Raw genomic sequence first — 24,128 nt, 5'->3', positions numbered from 1 at the left:
CAACATGAAAATTTGAGCTATGTTCAAACACTACTTTAATAAAGTGGGTTGTAGAACAGCATTTGTATTCATTATCTAAGTTTTTAAAGTGAAAGTAATATATTTTGTTAGTTTTTGTTGGATCAATCTGTCACTTATTTGATAACAAATTCAAAGAATCTCGAATATTAATCCAATATAATGACAATTCGTTTCTGTCTTTGCATTACGGTATGATATATGTAAAATGAGGAAATGCGATGTAATGTATACTATTAAAAAAGATGAACATTAAGTAGTTAGAGGAAAAGACAAATTTAAATGTAATTAAAGGTAACAAATGAATCAAACTTTAATAAATTTTATTAAATTTATAAAAAACCAAAAATTAACAAATACATAAGTAGTATTCTTACAATAATATAAAATACATACAATAATAATATTTCATTTAAATATAATGATTTTTCACATAATATAAAACTATACATAACAATATTGAATAATTAATTTTACATGCTTATTTAGGTGTGTTAAAATGCACTTCCTATTAGACTATCTAAAATATATTTATTTACTTAACCTATTTAGCAAAAATATTAATTTGAGATTTCTTTGAAATCTGATACATTAAGCACCACCAAATGATTACACAATTAACAATTATTGAAAAAATCTAGCCCTGAGGTAAATAGAATAAGGAAAATTGTAAATAATTAGGTTTTTTTACTTGATGCTTTAGATTTTTAGTTATGTGTTCTATTAATTTTGTTTTAATTTAACATAGCAGTTTTTCTTGTTATTATGTCATTTGGTTGGATTATTTTTCTTAGGTTTTTTTAGTTACAGGAGTGGCTCTACCACTGGTAATATATTTACAATATTAAACATTTGTAACAAGAAAAACTGAAACCAATATTGTTAATAGAAATAACCATGTTTAATATAACACATATGATTATTTTGAGTTTATTTTCCTAATTAGATCAAAATTTCTTTTCAAACATCAAAACAATATTTTGCAAAACTACTAAATGGTATTAAAAAAATTAAAATCTCAATACTTTCATGAATTAAACTAATAATGTGTAAAAAGACGACTAATAAGGTGTCCATCTTTTAAACTTAGATGAATGAAATTTTGAAACTGTTTTATTATTTCCATACACAGTATGACCATTAATACTTAGTTGTTTATTTTTCCATTAAAGTAAACAACATTCTGAGAATGAACTATCTAATAACTTACAAGGGAACAGTGCTAAAATTAAGAAGCTCTCTTACCATATGAGCTTTTTGAACCATAAAATATGTATGGCAACAGAAATATATAAAATGTGGTTTGTAATTATTGGTTGAAAACTTAAACAATACATGGACAAACTATCATTCCAGGAATATTGGTATAATGTATTATACAAATGAATAATGCAGGTTATTACACACAGCATTTCTTTTGGTGAAATGCCCATTAAATGTTGAAAAATGTACCATAAATGATTGATTTCAGACATTTACAGTAGTAATAAGGATATTGTTATTAATGGATGACATTTCTTAAGTAGAGATTTTAAATTTCAAAGCATTCTTATCTTAGAACATGATAATCTATTTCTTATCTAGAGACATTTAGGAATACCCGTGTCATGTTACCCACAGCCATGGGAAAACATCGGTTTTACCCAAAATCCTGAACTTCTAATAGGCAGCCTGTTTCTTACTTCTCTGTTTAAAAGAGACAAACCCAATGATGTGAGCGATGCAGTAGAGCATGCCAAGACCTAACAGATCCAAGTTAAAGTTGTTAGAACTGTAGCCGTAGTTATTCAACACATCGTTTCCTGAAGATATGCAAGGCACATTCTTGTTCTCCGAACATGCTGTAACATCCAAAACCAAGGAAGTTGACAATCACTTTCAACAAAACAAAGCTGATTAGTTATACCAGATTTTTATTAGTTCAAACAATTGAAATTTGAGCTTTTAGTTGTCAAAAACTGTTTAATTCTAATAATATTGACAATTTACAGAGTCGTATTTAAACCTGGATCTGACAGTTGAAATTCCTATAATGGCAGGCACTATTTTGCTAGTTGTGCACACCTTCATTCAAACCTATGTAGAAAATTTATTATTGAAGCAAAGTATACACTTTTATATATTTTATTTTTTAGTACAAAACAAGGAATTTTTATATGCAGTTGGATTAAGTTTTTTATTTAAATTTCGGTTTCTGGTTTTATTGTAAGTGCAAAAACAAAAAATATCCAAAAGTAAAGCATTATAAAAATAGAAATAACGTTTTTATTACTTTTAAAAATATACTAAATGTTTTAAAAAACTTTTTATGCAAAACATCAAAAAATTCCACTTTTTCCAATTTGTAAATTGTTTTTTGTAAATAGTAAAATGTTTTGTTTTTACAAAAAAAATGACATTCAATTCCTAACCTTTTTAAATATTTTGAGACTTTTGGAGAGGTTTAGGGTCTCACCCCTTGATGCACACAAACCGTCACACATGTAATCCAGCCTGCCTGCCATCTCTTTTGCTTCGACGACATGCTAGGTTTAAGTCTGCAGAAAAGCTGATTTTTTTATTTAACATTAATATTCTTGTAATTTATAACCTAAAGATCAGAAATGTTTTTTCGTGTTTGGGCTATATTTTCATAACATAAATTGCAGATTTAAAAAATTACAAAAATATTAACTTAACATAAAAATGCTAAAAAGTAATAGTTTTTCAGACTAAGGCCTATTCACAGGTATTGTAATTATTCATTTAAATAAAATTTTAAAAATAAGTCAATAATCAGTAAAATTCTTTTTTTTAACTTACGTATTTCATCTATCTCACTCCATTGCTGAATTGAGACTGCTTCAAGACCGTAGTAGAACATTGAGATGTATTTAATCCAAACCAGGTACATAGGTGCATCACTGTAAAATCAAAATTATGTATTATACTTAAATGCAGATTAGAGTTTTATTTATACAATTTTTTTTAATGCAGTCCCCAATGTTCATTAAAAAACTTGACAGTAATATGGTCATATTCATATATTATATAGTTTGGGTTTTTAAGGACACACTACTATCAGTATAGGTGGTTATGTTAACAGTATCTGATGTTAATATTTTGTGCTAAAATATAACAACTTTCTTACCAGGAAATGTGTTTCCTGGTTACAAAACACATTACTTACGTTATTCAAGGTTTTAGTATTGTTAGAGTATCTGTGGCTTTATCAGCATTTTTATATCAAATCCAAATTCTTTCAAATAAGATCTTAAGTATTAATACAGATTTAATTTCATCATTTTCAAATAACCATAAAATATTGTCATTTTTTCAAACCAAATCAAAGCAGACTTTATTCATGAACATTGAGTACAGAATATGCGTGAATACATCAAAATAATTCAAATTGTCGATACAATACAAAAAATAATCAAATGTTAAGGTATTAAATCTTTCTAGTTTGAAAATTCCTCCACTGAGTATACTAGGTCATCTTAGTCAGCCAGGCAGTGAGATGTGATCTGAGTGTTGATATTTTCTTTTCTTCTTTGAGATGTTTTGGCAGGAGATTGAAGAATTTTGCTCTGCATAGGAAGGGTTTTTTTTGTAAACATTACAAGCCTGTGAGGTTGAAGATTGAAATTCCGTTTGTTTCTGGTGTTGTGCGTATGGATTTCAACAAGTCGTTCAGCATTGTAAGAATGTGGATGATGGGAATTGAAGAATAAAAGGTGCAGTAACAGTTAGAATACCAACATCTTTGAAGCTATTTCACCATGTCCCTCATGGGCCCAGGTTTGCCAGCACTTGTACAGCTTTTTTCTGCAGGATTAGGACCGTATTTAGATTTCTTGCAGTTGATCCACCCCGAACTAATAATCCATACCTTATGTGGGACTCAAAAAGTGAGAAATTAAGCACTTTAGCTGTTGCTAAGTTTGTGACAGTCCTCACTCTTTTGAGTACATACAGGGCTGTACTCAATTTGTTGCAGACTAGAACTACATGTAGCATCCAAGAAAGAGCATTGTCCACAATGATACTCAAGTAAATGGTTTGTTCTTCTACCTCTAACATTGGTCCCGTATTTTCATTTTTTTTTACCCTACAAAATAGAATTTGCTTAGTTTAACTTTCATTTAGTGCTAAGTTATTAACATGACAATATTGTTTAGCTACTTTTAAAGCAATCTTGTTATGTCTTACAGTCTAGACTATCAGGCCGCTTTTCTGCCAGCATCAAAGCAGTGTCGTCAGCATACATTGTGGTAGAGGCATATTCGTTGAGATGATTGGGCAAGTTATTGGTGAACAATGTATAAAGTACTGGTTCTAGCTTGTTAATTAGTATGTCCTAGACTGTCCTAAACTTACTAAAATCTAAAAACAATATTGTGGTCCAGTTTCTTTTTTCTAACTGATCTATCATACAGTCAATAAAATTTTGTGATGGTTATAGTGATGGATTTTTCAGGTAGGAAGCCGTGTTGATGGTTCTTGAAGAGAGGTATGTATCTCATTAGTTTTGTTAAAACATTTTTTTCTATTATTATAGGTATAATAGTAGAAATGATTTATATGAGTCTATAATCATTTGCAACTGTGCACGTTTTTTGTTTGTGTATAGGGATAAGCTTAGCTACATTTAGGACTTCTGGAAAAATACCTTGCAAGAATTGTAGATTAATTGTTTGTCAAAGGATGTGTTACATCTTTTACTATGTGTTTTAGTATGGTGGATGGTACATCATCAATTCCAGCTGAGAGTTTTGACTTCAGTGAAAGAATAGTTTTTTCAATCTTAGTCAGATTTATCAAATGGAGCTTAAAGTTAGATACATTGCCACTGATCTCCACTTGGTTGTCAGTTAGATCTAGATTGTGACCAGCTTCTTCCAGTGTCTTTTCAGCTTGAGTCATGAAATATGTATTTAGGTGTTTTGCAATCTGCAGTGGAGATTTTTAGGCTGTGTTTATATTTTCTGTATTTAAGATTTGACCCCATTTCTGTTATTTGAGAATTTCTTTCATATGGTCTAAATTTTCCTTATATAAGTGCCTCCTTTCAGAATTCAAGATGGGTGGAGGTACTTAACTCTTGTAGATTAAGCTTAGCTGCGCTTTATTACATGAAATTTCTGTAGTATAAATTGAGACTTCAATCTACTGTGGATTGATATTTGTACAAACACAATCAATGGATATAGATAGAGTGCTTGTCTCTCTAGTAGGTGTGAGTTTTAAACAATGAATATTATAAGGTACCAGAGTATTTGATAGCTTAGCATTATCAGTTACTCAAAACTCAGCTTAAAAACAATTTTAAATGCCAAAAACATAAATTCTATAATTGTACAATTTTAGTACATAGGTCTCACAATAACCCCATTCCTCCCCTGATTGCTTTAATTATGAAATTTAAAACTAATAGCAAGGCCTTAGTCTGACTGGTTGTCTCAGACCAGATGTTCTATATGCTTCTCAGGCCTATGCAACAGACCTAAGTCACAACTTAAGATACTGAATCTATACATAGTATGTACCACAGCATCAATGGAGAAGCAGGTCATAATTTGTCCTCTCTCCTTGGTTTGGGGACACCAGACTAGTAGCTCCATAAACCTTAATATTGTACTGCTACTATACTGAGATTACAAATTAATTAAGACACAAACACTTGAGCAGTAGAACAATAAAAATACCAATGTTTTACAAAACAGTGCGAAGGCATCAAGAATGCAATGCTAATTTTATTAGTATTACCAGGTAGGCAGAAAATATTACCTTATTGACAAGAAGATACCACAAAACATGAGACAAATCTGCTCTATTGGCACAGAGATGAGAGAACCAGTTGCAACTGATTCAAATGTAGCTGAGATCAGACAACCTGCAACACAAAAATACCGACTTCAGGTATCTTTAACAGTAATTACTGCAAAAAAACAGACATGTTATATAATATATGTTTCATATTAAAATTCTTCACCGTACACTCTATACAAGAAAGTTTTGATGGTTTAAAACATCAAATTTTTATTCTCAAAGTAAACCCTAGTGTGGAACACACAGTGAATAAAAAAGTTTAACAAACATGTTTATATATCTGAGTGTATCTGTGAACACTTAAGCATTAACCATTGCCAGACAAGTCAACTTAAACAAAATTTTGCATACAGCTGTAGTTAGTAAATACTCAAATACAAAACTTACTCCAAAATCTTGTTTTTAATCACTATTTGGATGAATCACTTTTTTTGGTCCATTACAAACTTTAAAGATCTAAGGCACTGTATCTTAAATTCTCATTCAATATGACATATTTTAATAGACAATAGACAAATCTCTTTATTTACATGATCGTAAAGAACAGTATAGCGTCAAATATTTAAAACAGTCATAACTCAGAAACTTTAGAAGAGATAAGTAGAGCAATTTTGGAAAAGTTCATCTGAGATGTGCACTCCTTGCTCTCTTAATAAATTCATCCAGGCTGTAGATGGTTTCGGACATGAGCCAGCTACGTAGTCTCTGCTTTAAGGAAATGTGATTCTCCTTCTTGATTTCAGGTGGTAGTAAGTTGTATAGCTTTGCACCAGCGTAGGACGGTTTCATGGCGAAAAGGCTCATTCTGTGTGCTGGAAGGGCAAAATCATCCACAAATCTGGTGTTGTGGTTGTGAGCATTGGCGTTCCTGGGGAACCCAAGGCTACTGGCATTATGTATAAAGATGTCACAGTTAAAATTCCCAATTGCTTAAAAGCAACCCTGCAGGTCTCACGATATTGAAGACTGGCCATGCACCTAAGTGCCTTCTTCTGGAGTATCAGCACCCGCTGGAGGTTACTGGTTCTGGAGTATCAGCACCCGCTGGAGGTTACTGGCAGAGGAGGCATCCCAAAGAATGATCCCATACATGATGCGGGTCTCGAATAAAGCAAAATAGGCAGTTTTAATCGCTGGACTGGTGCAGGTTGCTTTGACTCTTTTCAGAGCAAATAGAGAGGAATCCAAGATTAGACCCAGGTGTTTAATGGATGTTACAGATTGTAAGTTGGGTAGGTCAGATACGTCATTCTTATGTTGCCCTATTGACAGTTGTTTTGTTTTGTCTTCATTACTAATACAATATTCATGTGCCATATTCATCGCAATGTAGGTTGATATCTCCAATGCTTCAACTGATCTGTTGTTAGTGATCAGGACGGTGTCATCAGCATACATGATAGGGAGGCAGAAGGCCTCTAAGTATCTTTAAAGATCTTAGTAAGTAAGGTCTTCAGTATAGAGCAAAAACAGCACTGGACCAGTACCGAACCTTGAGGAACACCCCTATTTACTCTCAGGGGAGATGATCTAGCTGTTTTTGTTTGTCCATTTTTGAGTTGCTTCAGCTCTACTATTTGCTTGCGGTCATGAACGTAATCTCCAAACCAGTTCAAGGCTGTGTCTGTTATTAATTTGTTATTAATTTTGAATAACTTGCAATATTTACGTCATAATGAAACATACACATTAGCTGATTGCGATTAAACGTTACATGTAAGTCTAATTTATGAATATTTCTAGAGAGTATTGAAATTTTAACACAATCTAACTTTTGTACATGTTTCAGATGTAATAAAATTATCATTTTACTTAAAAGTTGATGCATAGTTTTATAAGAGATTCTAAAGATTTCTATTACATATTAACCATCTATGGAATAGTTTAATTGTTAAAATCAGCATATATAATATTGACTTAGTTCATGTTTTAAGATTAAATTTAGTTTTTATGTAGAAATAAATTATATAGGAGGTTCAGTCTGAGAGCATTTCTTAGGTGTACACCCTGTTTCATTATTAATTACTTGCCAGGCTGCCTTGCAGAGGTTTGTTTGATCCCAAGATAAATTCGTCATTAGCATCTTTTATGTTATGTTTATTTGGACTAGATAAAATCTTGTAATTCTTCTTTGATTCTCTAATAGATCTGGATTAAGTTTACATTTTTCATGACTTATGTCTAGTAGTATCTTCATTTTAGTTAAGAAAGGTGTGTACTAACATTTGGGCTTAAGGATCTTATTGCTATGAGTTTTCTTGTTGCCTTTCTTCAAAGGACAGCAGTCATTAAAGTTGTGAGACACAATCTCCATAAAATGATTAAAGGCTACATCAAAGTTATCAGCAGCTGGAATTTTTTTGGTCCAGTCAGTATTACTTAGCCTACATTTAAGGGTACTTTGGAATTATACCAACCACACCAGTATGAAGAACACAAAAATATAAATTTATAGAAACAAACATGATAGAATGAAAAAACAATTCTTTAATTACAAAATTACAACGATTATCAATTGTAAATGGGGTCAGATTCCGTTATATGCCCCCAACGCTTAAACTTTTTTCTATGAACTTAGAACGTTATAAAACGATGTAGTTGAGTAACAGAACTAACATTCCATCAATCAACAAGCATTTCCAGGCATTGTGATCTGTATTGTTGTCGCTGTTATCTTATCTTTCTCGAGAATCCCGATTACGGCAGGCCGCGCGGCATCACATGATTATTTAAGTTTTTTGCACGGTACATAATTGCCTTTCCATTAGAATTCAATTTATATTTCTGATCAGCCCCTCTAGAATTTGATATTTTACTATCTGGAGGGATGTTTTTCTTTCGTTGACATCAGCGCGGGCTTCGGTGCTGCCGAAGCCCGCGCTGATGACCGGAGGCACTCACATTCTGGGTGGCGGAGTGTGATCAAGAATAAACACAAGTTTTGTGTGTTTTTTCAATAAAGAGTTTTAGTTTTTGTTTGGTTTTTGTTTGTTTTTGTTGAATTTTTGTGTTTGGAGAAATGTAGGGGTAAAACACGGAAGTACACACAAACCGACGCACCAGCTGAACGGGCGGCGAGACTCTGCAATCACGTTATCTACTAGACCGCTCGACTTTGACCTCTGTCTGAGGATGGGGAGGGGTTTGTGATAAGACAATTCCTGTTTTTATATTGACGAAATATTGTTCTACGCTAATCTAGTAATCAACCCAGCAGGGATCACTTCTGGCTGGTTTATACCTACCAGTTGAACCCACCACTGGGCACAGCAAAAACCGATGTGCCACTTCAATCTGGGCAACCTTATGGATGTCCAGTAGCGGCACATCACTAACCGCAAATGTTGAGATTCTGGGGTTCATGGGCAATTCGATAGGTTTAGTCTACTGTGGAAGATGACTGTTGGAGTTGGTGGGGTTTGTTCCCTTACCTCAGAGGTTCTTGTTAACCTCAACAAGGGTGTGCCACCCCCTGCCTACTTTGACTGGAGAGGCTGGTTCAGAGCTGGCCTCCCCTTCTTCCGGGATGACTTTGAGATGTAGTGCCCTAATTCTTCCTCATGGATCTCGATAGGAGGCGGCACCTACTCCCTAACCTTACCCATCCTGAATATCCTGTCACTCCGGAAGCAGCGCAAAGGTTCTTACAGGACTAAGTGCAATTTATAAGCTTCTTGTCCTAAGAAAAAAAAAAAAAAAATCTAGTAATCAGTAGAAGCAAAATGTCAAATAACGATTCATGTCTGGGTGTGGTCGGTATAATCCCAAAGTACCCATTTAAGTCTCTCAACACCAAAAGCATTTAACACTCTATAACTATAATTGGATTCTACAAACTTACTGGTAGGTAAGGACGGGTTATCAGACTAAGGGCAAAAAATTTTAAGCTTCAAAAGCAATCCTAGATGGTCAGAGATATGACACTGCACTCTTTCACAGCTATACATTGTGGGGTGTAGGTTAGAAATAAAATTATCTAGACATGAGTCTGCTCTAGTAGGCAGAAAATTAAGACAAAAACAGTCTTAAGACTGTAGAATGTTGAGAAACTTAACCGACGTTGAACAATATTTCCTGGGATCAATATTTATGTCACCAGCTAAAACAGTCTTATAGTTACGATACTTAGCACTATTATTAACTAAATCAAGAAGTTGATATAGCTTATCAACAAAACTTTCAATAGATGAGTCAGAAGTAAACTAATCACTTTTCATAGTGGCTGCAGTGTAGTAATATTTTTAACAGGGAATGTTAAATAAGTCATGGACCTACTGTTATAATAAGTAAACAGGTTAATTTTGAATCAAAGTGAGGGATTGATATAATGTAAGACGCTTAATTGAATAGAATTTTAAAAACTGAAAAATAATGGTACGTATTTTACCCCAAGCAGTGCCAGTGACAGCACACGCTATGACCGGAACACAGAACTGAATAAAACCAGCAAAGCCTCCAAATAGTCCTGCTATCCAAAACACCATCGCTGAGTAGAGTATCGGTTCCAGTAGTGCTCTTGGTAACTGAAACAAACAAACAATTAATACTAATTCAACATGAATGATTAATGACAATTTCAGAATTAGATTTTGATTGTACTCTTTACTACTAGTAAGTTCATGACAACAAACGCAATGGGTCGAGACAGTTAATAAAATGACTGGAGTCCTCCAGAGATCTCACCTGAGTCCTACAATTTGGAGCATTGTCCATGAAGGTGTTCTGTGACTAGAAATGCTGGAGAATGTGATCATGATATTCATGCTGATGAGCTAGCTTTGGCAATTATAGCCAAAATGAAATTGAACTCATGGATAAGGTAAACATGGCCATGGAGGCTGACTGCTCAGGCTATTGTGTTAATGTAGGAAATAACTGAGGCAAAAATTTGCTTGTGATAGTAAAGAATGTTATTTTTGAAATAGAATTTTGGCGTAACTGAAAACGGAGGTGAAGTACCTGGGCCTGGCTGGAGAGTAAAGCAACTTTATAACTCATATCAAGGAGTCAGCAGTTATTGCCTGATTAATGAGCTATGTATGACGTCCAAAAGCAAAGACATACACAGCTACTGATGCAGTGAGACAGTTAGCCATGATGTATGGTGAGCTGGTATGGAATGGGGTATTACAATTTAGGGATCCACAAGGAAAGGTTTTACTGATACAGAGATATGTGGGTCTGAAAACCATTAGTGCATAGAATAGTGCTCTTAGAGGTGTTACTAGTGATAATGGGTACTCCTCTAGAACATTTATTTAATAGAGAATGCTCCAAGAACTCTAGTTCACAGGCATTTAAGACACAGAAGTTTATAATATTATCTAGAAAGAATAAAGGGGGAAGACAGCAATTTTGTTTTGCATATTAGAAAAGAATGTTTTTAAATATTTTTAATCAAGTATTCAGTTTTGTAAAATTATTCATCTCTAATTGTATTTTTTATTTTAAATTATTGTATTTCAAAATCTGAATTAGTTTAATTTTGTAACAAAAGAAATTTATGAAAAGGTGTAACTTTGGGGTGACTGTACACAAACCACAATTTATTCACAAAATGGTAATAACTCTACTATATCAACATCTACTTACCAGAACAATCATCTTGGAAATGTAGTAAGGCCCCGGTGTGTACAGACCATTTCCTATTTCCCTGAGCAAAATGGGTATCTCCGAAGGGAAGGTGTGGAACACGCTGTATGTGAAGGTGAAGATAGTCTCCACCACCACAAGATACAGACATCCTTGCATGTTCTGTATACCAGCCTGGTCAACTGACAGCCCTACGTAAGGAGTAGAGATCAACAGGCCGATGAACTGAAATGAAAATGCATTCAAACTATACTGAAAATTGAACAAATTTATATGGTTTTAATATTTTATCTAATTATTTATTTTGCTACATCATAAATATTATTAAACATCAAACAAATGCTTTTAAAAGTCAAAATATGAATTACGTTTTCCTAACATTCTTAAACTGTAATAGATATGACCAAACTACAAATTCAAAAATAATGTTATTTTAAATTCATTTTGAAATATGTTTAGTCATAACGTGCATGTATGAATTTTACTATTCAATGACCAGATTACTTAATTGTTGTACTTTTATATTTAATGTTAACTTAAAAAATTTCTTTGGTGGTAAAGGAAAGGTAACAAACAGAATATTGCTCAGGGTACCAGATACCCTTGATACGCCACTGCATGGAAAGCATAATTCATGGCCAAATAACATCTCAGTAGGGGTTCTACCTGTACCTTGATGTACAACTGAACAATATGCTAACAGGAAAACAGGCAGTTTTGTATTCTTTTGGCTAGTGTTACCACTTTTTCAGGTATTCTTCCAGAGTACGGTTATAGTGCTTAACCAAAGCATCAAACTGTGGGTGCAGTGGTGTTATCCTAATTTTCCACATTCCCACGTGTTTGCAGACGGCTTAGAACAGGCTGGATTAAAATTTCCTACCCTGGTCACTGTGTATCTGCATAGGCACTCTGTAGCAACAGATCCATCTTCCTACCAATGTCTCTGCAATGGTCTCAGACTCCTGAGGTATCACATAAACTTCAGGCCATTTAGTAAAATAATCCATCACTACCATTGTAAAAACAATTTCCAGCCTCAGTCTTAAAAAAATGGGCAAGCAATCCTTCTACATGTGACACCAACTAGGGGTACTGCTGAAGCTTGCCCCTGGATCGAACTTTTGGGCCTTTACATGAGACACATGCATCACAATGTAGACACCACAAATCCACATTTGTCTGACAGTTGACCCAACAGTTCTGCAGCTTCTCCATTATATCGTTGCTTCTCAAATGTGCACCTGATGCCCCAGCATGAAATTTTTGCAAAACCTCTGTCACTCTACCTTCAAGTTTAAAGAGGTTACATTTCTGTGATGTTAATTTAAAATTAACCATCTGTAAACGTCTCCAGGTTTGATTGGTGTTTGGAGAATGTCTTTCCCATATTGATTATGTCATCCAGATAGATTAGACCGTAAACTGCCATAGCACTTCACCTGTTCAAAATGCAAACTTCTCCTTATCTTCAGGATATAGCTCCACTTGACTTGAAGGTCAAGTGGAACATAGAACATAGAACCATAACATAGAAAACCATTGTAATCCTCCCATTATGTCTAACATGTCATCAATGTGAGGTAACGGATAGTTGTCTTTCTTAGTTACCTCATTAAGCTTCTGATAGTCTACACAGAACCGCATCTCTCCATCTTTCTTCTTTACCATAACTACAGACAATGACCAGGGACTACTAGACTCTTCAATGACATTCTGCTTCTTCATGTCTTCTAACAACGTTCTTACGTCTTGGTATTTCACAAAAAGCATTAGTCTAGGTCTCTGACGAATTGGTTGGGCATTACCTGTGTTGATATGATGTTCGTTTGACTAAATTCAACCTTCAATGTGAATACATCCCAATAATTACATAAAATCCGTCAAGCAACATGGATCTCTGAGCATGATATTTTATACATCCTGTTCCAAAGCAAATGATTAATCGAAGAAGTCACTCCTGTATCGTATAGAATGTTAGAGGACAATATATTCCATTCACTTGTCTTTGCACTATCAGGCTCTCCGTCTCTTCTCAACAGTGTTGCACATACAATAGACTCCGGAGCACTGATTTTCAGCTGATATACATCCCATCAGCCTGTTTTAGTTTTCTAACAGCTTATTTCCAGGCTACACCTGGTCCTCCATGCCTAGCTGCGTCTCTCATAGACAGTCCTGTCACTAGTGAACCGTTTTGCAGCAGTCCCAGCACTCGAACGCTAGATATGTCCTCTTTGAGCACAATGACTTCATCTGTCCTGTCTGGCCATATAAACACTTTACATACATTGTATAATAATGGCTACATTATTTATGACTTGCATAGCAAACTCCTCGCAAAGGAACTGTTCCATGTGATGCCTTATTCGCTGCATCCAATGTTGAAGCCTGTATTAAAGCGGTGCTCACGCTTTCATAATTTCTCAGAAGTAACATCTTCTATATCTGAGTCTTGTAGGTAATCGACAAATGCCTGTGCTGCTAGATGATGTCTAAGATCTGTGAAAGCGCTAGCATACAACAAGCAGGCCAGCTTTTCTATATCAGCGGCAAACTCCTGCAGCGACTCGCCTTTCTTTACCCTACACTCCAACTGATGATAGTTTACGCAGTCCATATGATCCACTCTATACCACTGATTTAATACTAACAGTAATGTGATATAGTCTATCTCAGCTGGTAAAGTCTATAACTTATCAACAGCACACTCTATTAGAGAAAGGACCAGATTAACAATTTTCTTTGACACTATCCACTGATTAAAGTTTGCAGCAGATTCAAATTGCAAATAAAAAACAGACCAGGATGAACTGCCATCAAAATTTGGTGGCTTAACCTTACCTTTATTTCTGCAATTTTCTGGCATAGACCTATGATTAGTTTCAACATGGACTAATTCTTCATGCCTACAAGCCTGATATTTAACTGTAATTTCTTCTTGTAAGTTATTTATTTGTCTTTATAATTGTTCAGTTATGTATTCCAATTTCCTTTTAGCATCTTTCTAAATTTTCAAATTTTGAGTGACAGCTTTCATGTTTCTTTCAACTAATTAAAATTTTTCATCAAAATGTTTCATTTTTGAATTTAATAAATTTGTCCTGCTTCGAATTTCTATGCTAATTGTTTGTTTTGTTCATCTATCTTGATATTGAAACTAATGATATCTTTACTTTAATAATCTAACTTCTTATATTTAACTCTCTGTTCTTTTCACTGATATTGCTGCTCAGCTCTTTTAACATCCGTGTTAAGGTTTCCATTCTCGCTTTTTCTTGAGCTCTGTTTACAAACATACCAGGTTTTACACATAGCAAACAAGTTTTTAATTCTTCTACAAAATCCCATTTTAGGCACCATTTTGTTTGGACTCTTTGGTTATTTATTTCTTTAGTAAAATTTGCAACAACTGATTCTCTAACCAAGAAATCGACTAATAAAACAGCATTATAACATCTTTTTCATACTACAACTGAGCTATAAAAATGGTTATACGTTATTGATACATTTACTGTGGTTCTTGAAGAATGTTTTATGTTAACCTCGTGTATTAAACAAAGCATATAACAAATTATACAAAACCTAACAGCTGATCATTTTGTAACAATATTTACCTTTTTCTGTATGAAAATTTTACAATTTTCATAGTAAATGAATTAGTCTAATGTAAAAGGAATAACAAAATTTAATCCAATACTACAAATAGACTATCTAGAACTTTTTAATGTTTAATTTAATAATTTTTCTTTTGGTCTCCTCTGAACTTGTAGTTTAGCTAGATAAATTACTTGCAAAAATCAACACATATTAAAATAAACTCTTAAATCTATGCCGCTTTATTTACGTCTTAAAATTGTAATACTAGGAGCATCCTATATAAATGTACGAACAAATTCTTAATTTATAGCAAAAGCTGTTTGTAAAACAAGTTTGGTATACCTAAAACCTTACATTGGTATCACTGAAGGAGCTTTTATCAACTGATAAGTCAAGATTGTTGTGTTCAAAATCTAAAAATTTACCTTAAAATAGTAGGACACAAGAGACTCTGCATTGGTCAAACATTCTATGTTTACTTTTTTACTAACTGAAGAGGGAAAGCCAGCAACTACATATCTAATCTAGAATGTTGAAATTGAATTGTAAAGGTGTATAATAGTGGCAATTTTTAAAAGTGGGTAAAGCGGTTCCAATAAAGTTGAGACTAAGTGATTAATGAAAACCATTCTGGATAGCTATAGACGTATCCAGGGAGGTTGCGTTTTAGTGTGAGGTTAGCCACTAAGTGGCAGTGACCAGATCAGAGGATAGAGTGAGTGGGCGAGTGCTGAACAGTGGTGGGGATACTGGGAGGTGGCGGCATCACAGTGGCAGAGGGGTATTTACCCCATCCTGTGTACTACAATTGCCCAGTGTCTTTTGGTAAGTGGTTTACCTATAGTACTCTAAATGTAGATAAACAATACATTAAGTACTCCCCTGTGTGTGCTCAAAAGTATGAGAGCTGTCTCTGACTTATATAATATAAGGCTATGAAGGTTTGATTTTTTTTTAAAGTCCTCTGTACAAAGTTTATGATAAATTTTAGAACAAAATTATAATACCATTTTAAAGCACACATTTGAAATTTGGGTTTGAACCAAACACTTTTTGAACAAGATTTAAATAAATGAGAACTATTTTACATGTGAAAAAGAGTTAGATCACAGAAGCATACAATGCAGAAGGCTCATTACTATTTACTGGATATAGCGCAACACCAGCATATTCGGTTTATTGCTCCTAGTATAACCTCAATATATCTAGGTTTGAATTGACTTTGAGTTGAAAAAAATACTAACTAAACAGCATTAAAATATATTACCATGTAAAAGGTCAGTCTTATGAATTGCTCTTGAGGATTTCGAAATATTTCCACAAAAGATCTCCAGACGAGGCAGTACAGCTGAGTGAACCATGTTGGAGATTGACTATAACAAACATCTCAGAATTATATTCATTTACTGGATAAATAGATAATATTAACTTACCTAACATAACCAATTTATAAAGATAAATTTTATGTAGGACTAGATTTTTTATGCACTGTTGATCAACTCAATAAAAATGGGCTGGTTCAGAAGTACCAATGTGGCTACATCATCAGCTTGTTCTTCATAAAAAAAGTAGTTGTTGATTAACTAGAATGCTCTTCTCAAGTGAATTAAAACTTAACGCAGCACAAAACATATAATGCAATATCACGATTAATAAATCAAACAAAAACATGTAAAACAAACAGTTAATAAATAATAAGAGGCCTATTGACATGACTGTATCTGGGCAGGGATAGAGACTTCCATATGATGTACATGTTCATTATTGGGTATTTGAGAGATAACAAGCCATAAAGGAAGAAAACCACTTTCAATTTTGTTAGTGATCATTAATTTCAGGTTAAGCTAAACCATACACTGCTTATTATTGATGTATGTGGAATACATGCCGGTCCCAGTAAATGTCAAAACACTGATTTCATTGTGAATAAAAATGTTTCAAAACATATGGATACATCAAAGTTGTTTCAAATATATATATACAATCATGCTAAAAATACAGCTAGAAGAGGTTTGTAATGTTAATGTATAGATTGGAGAAGTGTCTCTAGGTCTCTCCAGAGCAACCACTTGAGTATCAATTTAGGCTGTTTGCAAGGAAGAAATTTTAATTAGTTGTAAGTAATTGGTTAAAAGATCAAGCTTTTTATTGCACATAAAATTATTTTAACAGTGACTTTACTGCAGCACCTTTTAATCTGTATCGATGAATGAGTACACTATGAATTGTATTTTATTGTAACTGCAATCTAATCTTATGCGTATTTTAAATTTTGTAAAATTAGTTTTTTAATATTGTTCTTTTTTTCTTTTTTTTTTGTAGCTCAAGCAAACCCATCTTACAACTTGGTTGATGTTCTGTTGTGAGGTCAGTGATTATTGTGTAGCTTTCTTCACTTTTGTTATATTCATATTATACATGATTGGCTTTAATTGCTTTTGCTATAACATGACCTTTGCCAATCACATGTATTTTAGCTTAATGGTTTATAGCAATAAAACTTTTTGTTATTTTTAAACATTGTTATGAATATTGCTGCCAAAACAGTTATACTTTATTGTTTGTTGTAATTTATTCATTATTTTCATTTGGTTATATATTTTATATGTTTATTCTCTTGTTGGTCTTATAACGATTATTATTTATTTTTTATAATTTATTCAAATAATTATTTATTTGTGTATAAGAAATTTGAGTTATATATTACTGTTTTTTATGTTTTATAATACAATCATTTTAGTTCTAAAAGTTTAGATGATCTGTAGCACTTTTTTATTATGTAGGAGTTATCAATAATTTGTTTTGTTTCCTGTATTAAAACATTAGTAAATGTTGTACAAATAGAAATTTTACATTTTTTATCTATTTAAAAAAATATTAAGCCATAAATAATGGTTCTCTTGTAGGCATAGTTCGTAAATAATGATGAAGCTGCTTTGTACAGTATTAGTAATTACCAACTGTATGTTTCTTTCATGTATCACACAAAAGTGGCTTTATTATGTACATATGTTCATGAATCTATTTCTTCTGTGTTGTGTGATTGTTGCTTAGAAGGCTGTTATGCTATTATGGCATCTTGTCATTTCAATAATGTTTAATTTTACATATTAGGCTTATATCGTTGGCACTCATCTGAAGTTAAAGTTTTAAATAATCTATGCCAATGTTTGTCTTGACATTTTTATGATGTTACTTTCCTTGAAGGTTTAAATAAATTGTAATTTAGAAACCAGATAATTATCTAAACAGTATGTCAAATGTAGGTTTTGACCAACTTATTAGTATTGATACTCGATGAAAAGATAACAAAAATTACTGTGACCCTGCACCTTGACAATCTTTAAAAAAACTCAACACAAGTTTTTATGTCCCCAAGTAAATAAAATCACTGAGCAGCACTGAAACAGAATAAAGATGTTTCTCATGCTCATTCTCAGTACAGGGTGAGTCGTCTTCTTTGATTGATTACATTTTGTTCAGATCAAATCTGTATACTGCAAGGAAAATTTCTGTCTTTGATATGGAAATTACTGATCACTGCTTAATTGCATGTAGTAGATTTTGGTACATTTGTTCCTGTTCTTAAGGTCCCTTATATAATTTTGTATAATATAGTAGTATAAAAGTTAAGTTGCAGGACAACTTCATTGTGATATTCTTAGACATACTGTATCGTTTCCATCACAACAATGGAACGAGACATATCATTGCAAGCCAGGGTTAAGGCAAATAAACTACTGTTAAATGCATATAAGGTTGAGATATATTGTGAGATATATATATTTCTTGTGAGAACACCATTATTCATTTTATTACTACAGATCTACTTGTATAATTAAAAAACATTAAAGCCAAACGGCTAGTCATGCAATTTCTCATACTATAGTCATAAAAATGTTGTCTGATTTGTTCTAATTAGTAAGTTTAGGTCAATTTTTAAATCCAGATTAAGATCATCTGCATGTAAACACGTACAACTTATACTAACTTTCTCTGGCAGATCTCCTAGATGGCATAGAAATAGTAAAAGATCCCCATATGCATCCCTGAGGTACCCATGTTTTAGTTTGATATTTGCAATTGTATTTTCTTGAGTGTTTACAATATCCAGAGCTTGTAACGTCTCTGACATTTTCCCCTTTTCAGTTTATTTGAGAAATATCCATTAATGAATGAGAAGGTGATTAAATGTACTAATGGCATCAAAATATTTATTGCTGATTTTTTATTAGGGTCATTCGTATTTCATCCGCTCCAGATGAATATTTATTTTCAAAAGAACAAATAACTCTAAAAACATCAGATGATCCAGATACTGGTGTGAAAAGACATTTTGATTTTGTCTTTAAGTTGAAAACTTTAGATTGTTTAGGTGGCGTAATATTGGGTATGATTAAATTATCAACAGACAACATAAAAGTTGTTGAATGTTTCTTTGACCTTCAATGGATTATTTAGTACCCTGTCTTCATTTATTAAGCATATGTTACTTTGAGTACTTAACTCTCCCTGTCTTCAACCTGATTACATTCCCAAGTTGCTTTGTTTTTGTACGAAGACTTTTGAATTTAATTGTATATTTGGTTTTTGAGAATATAATTATATCGCTTGATTAAGAATGGTCTTTTTTTCTAATTTCTTTTTTTAAGGAAAGTATATTTGGCAACCTACATTTTTTTAGCTCCACTATTTTAAGTTTTAAAATCTTCATATGTAACCCATTTTTGGTCTTTTCTTATATATATAAATTGTATTTATGAGGATTTTTCTATTATAAATTCACAAAAGTGAGCTAATGTGTACATTTATAACTATATATTATAATTTATTTATAACAGTGGTTATAAAATTTAGATTGAAATTGTTTTGTACATTCAAAAGAGTACAGTATCATGAAATAAATAACATTTTTTATAAATACAGAAAAACATTTTTGCCATGAAATTGTTTGTAAAAAATAACTGAATCCAGCTAAAATTTGCTCTTGCACTTTATTTGTAGTATTTCTGTATACCAATTCCCTGTCTGCTTAAACACTTGGTTTCCTTCTTCACAAATCTATGGCTAGAGTAATGTGTTTCATAACATGTTTATAATAGTGTTAACATGTAATTAGTTATATCATCATCAGTCAATAAGATAGAGACTGAAAGTCACCATTAAACATAGAAATTGTCTTCTTTTCATAATATGTTAATGTGTATAAAATATATAACCTTAGAAAAATTGTACATTGGATATTTGAACCCTTTTGACAACTTTCCATTTCAACCCTCATCAAAACTAGTACTGCTGATCATTAATTTCTTTCTTGGGCCTAGGGGCAGAACTGAGCTGGAAAAACTTTATTTTATCTAATGAGCTACCCTTGTAGAGCAATATTTAGTATACTCACATATTTATGTATTTCTGGAATTCATCTTCCAGCTGAAAAAACAAAACATACTTTTGTTATGTTACTTAAGTTAAAAGTTAAACAGTTATAGACATTATTATTATCCTGATGTCTACTGAATGTATATTGTTAACACTCATCTAAAGTTAGGAACGTATTTTTTAACAGTTAACCATAAATAAACACTTCACAAACCACTTTTCTGTAATGTACAGATACGGATACAGATGGTGTATTTAAAGTGAGGGATGGCACTCAGTAAAACATTTATTATTTGGTTATTATAAATAATCAACAACAACACAAAACAAAAATAAATAATCAGAGGAAAATAAATTTTATATTAAATGTTTTAACTAAAAGTAACCCATATTCTAGTATTCTCATAATTTTTTTTATACAATTTCCCATTTTTGAGTTATTTCAGCCTGAACTTTGGTATGGCCACCATATTGAAACCTGATTTTATACAGGGTGATTCGGTTAGTGTTACCGGCACTTTCTGAGCTGATTGTACTATAAAAAATAAAGAAAAAAGTTCATATAAACATGGGTCCGGAAATGCTTCCTTACTGGGTTATGGCCAATTGAAGATTTCACCAAAAATTCTGTGCAGGAGGTCAAATGATGATTTGCCGCGTGTTTATGAAGAAATATTTATAGGCGAATGCAACTTTTTCTAACGGATTTTTAGATGAGAAATTGAATAAAGTTCATCTCATAGCTGTATCTCATTTAGTTTTTTTGTTATACTACAAAAAACAGAAATAAAATAATTTTGAAAACACTTTTTTAAGGTTTAACGGACAATTATTTTGTTAAATAGGCATTGAAGACCCACATTTTTACAAAAAAAACTTGCAGAAAATTTAATTCTGAATAAAATTATGTGCCACACGGCTATTAACAGCGAAGTATTAGTTTCTGGAATTTAATTTTACAACAAACATTCTACCAAGCAAGAAATACGTATTTAGTAAATAAACACCGTAATGTAATGATATAAGGTACACAAATAATTGATTAGCATACAATTGTAAATACGATTTTAATAGATTAAGGCTCAACTAAAAAACAATAATACTATTACTTTTTAGGACTATCCAAATGGTTACATCATGTACCTACATATCTTTGTCACGTTAGCTTTACAGAAGGTAAATTATGTTTTTATAAGTTGGTATCACAAATCAGCTGTTCAACAATACACTGCAATTTATTGAGGAATCCAAATTATTTGTTACCAATTCTGTACTAGTTTAATGAGTGCAATTTAATACAATTAATTTACTACTCGTTTGTTAGTGAAGTGTATTTTAAAGTAACTTACTATCACAATTGCAATGCCTTTGTTATTTACAACGGAAGAATATGCCGACATGGTATTTGTCTTAGGCGTTTGTGACGGAAATGCAACCGCTGCTACTGCAGAATACCGAAGACGATTTCCTAATCGCAGAGTTCCAAACCCAAAAACGATCAGTGGATCATTTCGTACCCTAAGAGTAACAGGTAAACTTCCTAGTATTAATAATTATCGGGATCGCCCTGCCCAGAATAATGTAGATATGGAAGAGGCTATAATCATGGCTACTGAACGCAGTCCTGGTGTCAGTACACGGCGTCTTTCTAGGTGATTCGCAGTGTCTCAGTCTGAAGTATGGAGAACTTTGCGCAAAAATAGCATGTTCCCTTACCATAAACAACAAGTTCAAAGTATTCAACCAACAGATCCTCCTCTTCGATTGGAATTTTGCAACTGGTTAATTAGAAACCGTCAACATCATAGAACCATTTTATTCACTGATGAAGCTCAATTTACCCGAGATGGCGTCAACAACCTTAACAATGAACACACTTGGGCAGAGGGAAATCCACATAGTACAATTGTGCGCAACTTTCAACACAGATTTAGTGTAAATGTATGGTGTGGACTCATTCATGATCGATTAATAGGACCATTCATTCTCCGAGGACATCTAAATTCCCGCATGTACCTAGAATTCCTTACAGAACAACTACCACTATTATTAGAAGATGTTCCATTAGCAGCAAGGTGCAATATTATTTATCAACATGATGGTGCCCCTGCCCACTTTTCCCATAATGTAACAATGCACTTAAACGAGCAGTTTCCCGGGCGATGGATTGGTCGCGGTGGACCACACACTTGGCCACCAAGATCACCAGATCTAACTCCATTAGATTTCTGTATATGGGGTTGGATGAAGAACCTGGTGTACCAGGAAAAAGTAAATACACGTGAAGAGTTAATAAATCGAATTGAAGATGCCGCCGCACACAAATAAAAAACAATCGTGCAGCGTTGCGGAGGATAACTCGATCAATCAGAAAGCGAGCTGCTAAGTGTATTGAAGTACAAGGACTGATTTTTGAACACCTGTTATGAAAGTGGTACGTAGTATTATAAGCTTTAGATGAAAAACAATAATTTATTTAAAATTTAATTTAAATTGCATCCTAATAAATCTTATGTGTAGGCTACTCTATGTCATTAAAATGCGGTTTTCCTTTGCTTTGGAATTTCTTGCTTGGTAGAATGTTTGTTGTAAAATTAAATTCCAGAAACTAATACTTCGCTGTTAATAGCCGTGTGGCACATAATTTTATTCAGAATTAAATTTTCTGCAAGTTTCTTTGTAAAAATGTGGGTCTTCAATGCCTATTTAACAAAATAATTGTCCGTTAAACCTTAAAAAAGTGTTTTCAAAATTATTTTATTTCTGATTTTTTGTAGTATAACAAAAAAAAACTAAATGAGATACAGCTATGAGATGAACTTTATTCAATTTCTCATCTAAAAATCCGTTAGAAAAAGTTGCATTCGCCTATAAATATCTCTTCATAAACACGCGGCAAATCATCATTTGACCTCCTGCACACAATTTTTGGTGAAATCTTCAATTGGCCATAACCCAGTAAGGAAGCATTTCCGGACCCATGTTTATATGAACTTTTTTCTTTATTTTTTATAGTACAATCAGCTCAGAAAGTGCCGGTAACACTAACCGAATCACCCTGTATAATTCTAAAACATGTTTTAAAACAGACCTTAATTAGACTAAACATTTTGCAAAGTTTGAATTGCATACCTTTACTTAATTTAAAGTTATAATTTTTTCATACAAAAACACAGTCTGACAGACAGTAACCTAAACAAAGTAAGAGTATACTTTATAAGAGATTTCTTATGTATTTTGACCAGACAATGCAAATGGTGAAGTTTGATAGAGTAATTTATAGACACTCTAAAACTATGTTACAAAAAAGCTTTATATATTTCACAGGTTTTACATCTAAAAAAAACTTTTAATTAAGTTAGTCTTAATCTTTAATAAAAATATACTACTAACACTGGTGCCATTATCACATAGTTGTTTTTTTAATTGTTCACTAGGATTAACACATTAAAATATAAGTTTCTGAATTACAACATACTGGGATTTGAGATAAATCACAATTTATCACAGTTTAAAACTTCAGCCTCATATTTGTATGTGGATGCTCAGCCAGCAGCTAACCAACATGTCCCTTTAATTTTAGTCAGTGGATTTATTTGTAATGGTTGGAACACAACTGGTTTAAAACATAGTTTTGGTGATTCGGATCTTAAATTAAAATATAGGCTAAAGCATACTTTTCACATAGACCATACTGAAGAATCTTGCATTTGATTATAGACACTAAT

At 32.7% G+C, this 24,128-nt stretch overlaps 1 protein-coding gene across 4 annotated transcripts in view; it reads right to left on the bottom strand.

The window, feature by feature from the left end:
* Nucleotides 1-434: 434 nt before the first annotated feature.
* LOC124362447 (protein scarlet-like) overlaps nucleotides 435-24,128 on the bottom strand; it is a 47,760-nt gene continuing 24,066 nt past the window's right edge. For all 4 annotated transcript variants that reach the window (XM_046816962.1, XM_046816960.1, XM_046816961.1 and 1 more), the window contains exons 9-15: nucleotides 20,420-20,451; nucleotides 16,289-16,394; nucleotides 11,422-11,646; nucleotides 10,217-10,352; nucleotides 5,788-5,893; nucleotides 2,821-2,921; nucleotides 435-1,859 (exon numbers count right to left, since the gene is read on the bottom strand). In XM_046816962.1, coding sequence (XP_046672918.1) covers nucleotides 1,678-1,859; nucleotides 2,821-2,921; nucleotides 5,788-5,893; nucleotides 10,217-10,352; nucleotides 11,422-11,646; nucleotides 16,289-16,394; nucleotides 20,420-20,451 — 888 coding nt within the window. In that variant the 3' untranslated portion in view covers nucleotides 435-1,677. The remainder of the gene's footprint in view (nucleotides 1,860-2,820; nucleotides 2,922-5,787; nucleotides 5,894-10,216; nucleotides 10,353-11,421; nucleotides 11,647-16,288; nucleotides 16,395-20,419; nucleotides 20,452-24,128) is intronic.

This window comes from Homalodisca vitripennis, chromosome 5, assembly GCF_021130785.1.
Source record: "Homalodisca vitripennis isolate AUS2020 chromosome 5, UT_GWSS_2.1, whole genome shotgun sequence".
In the NCBI taxonomy this organism is placed as follows: Eukaryota; Metazoa; Arthropoda; class Insecta; order Hemiptera; family Cicadellidae; genus Homalodisca; species Homalodisca vitripennis.
The sequence above is the reverse complement of the archived record's forward strand: the minus strand, read 5'-3'. Positions and strand labels throughout refer to the sequence as shown.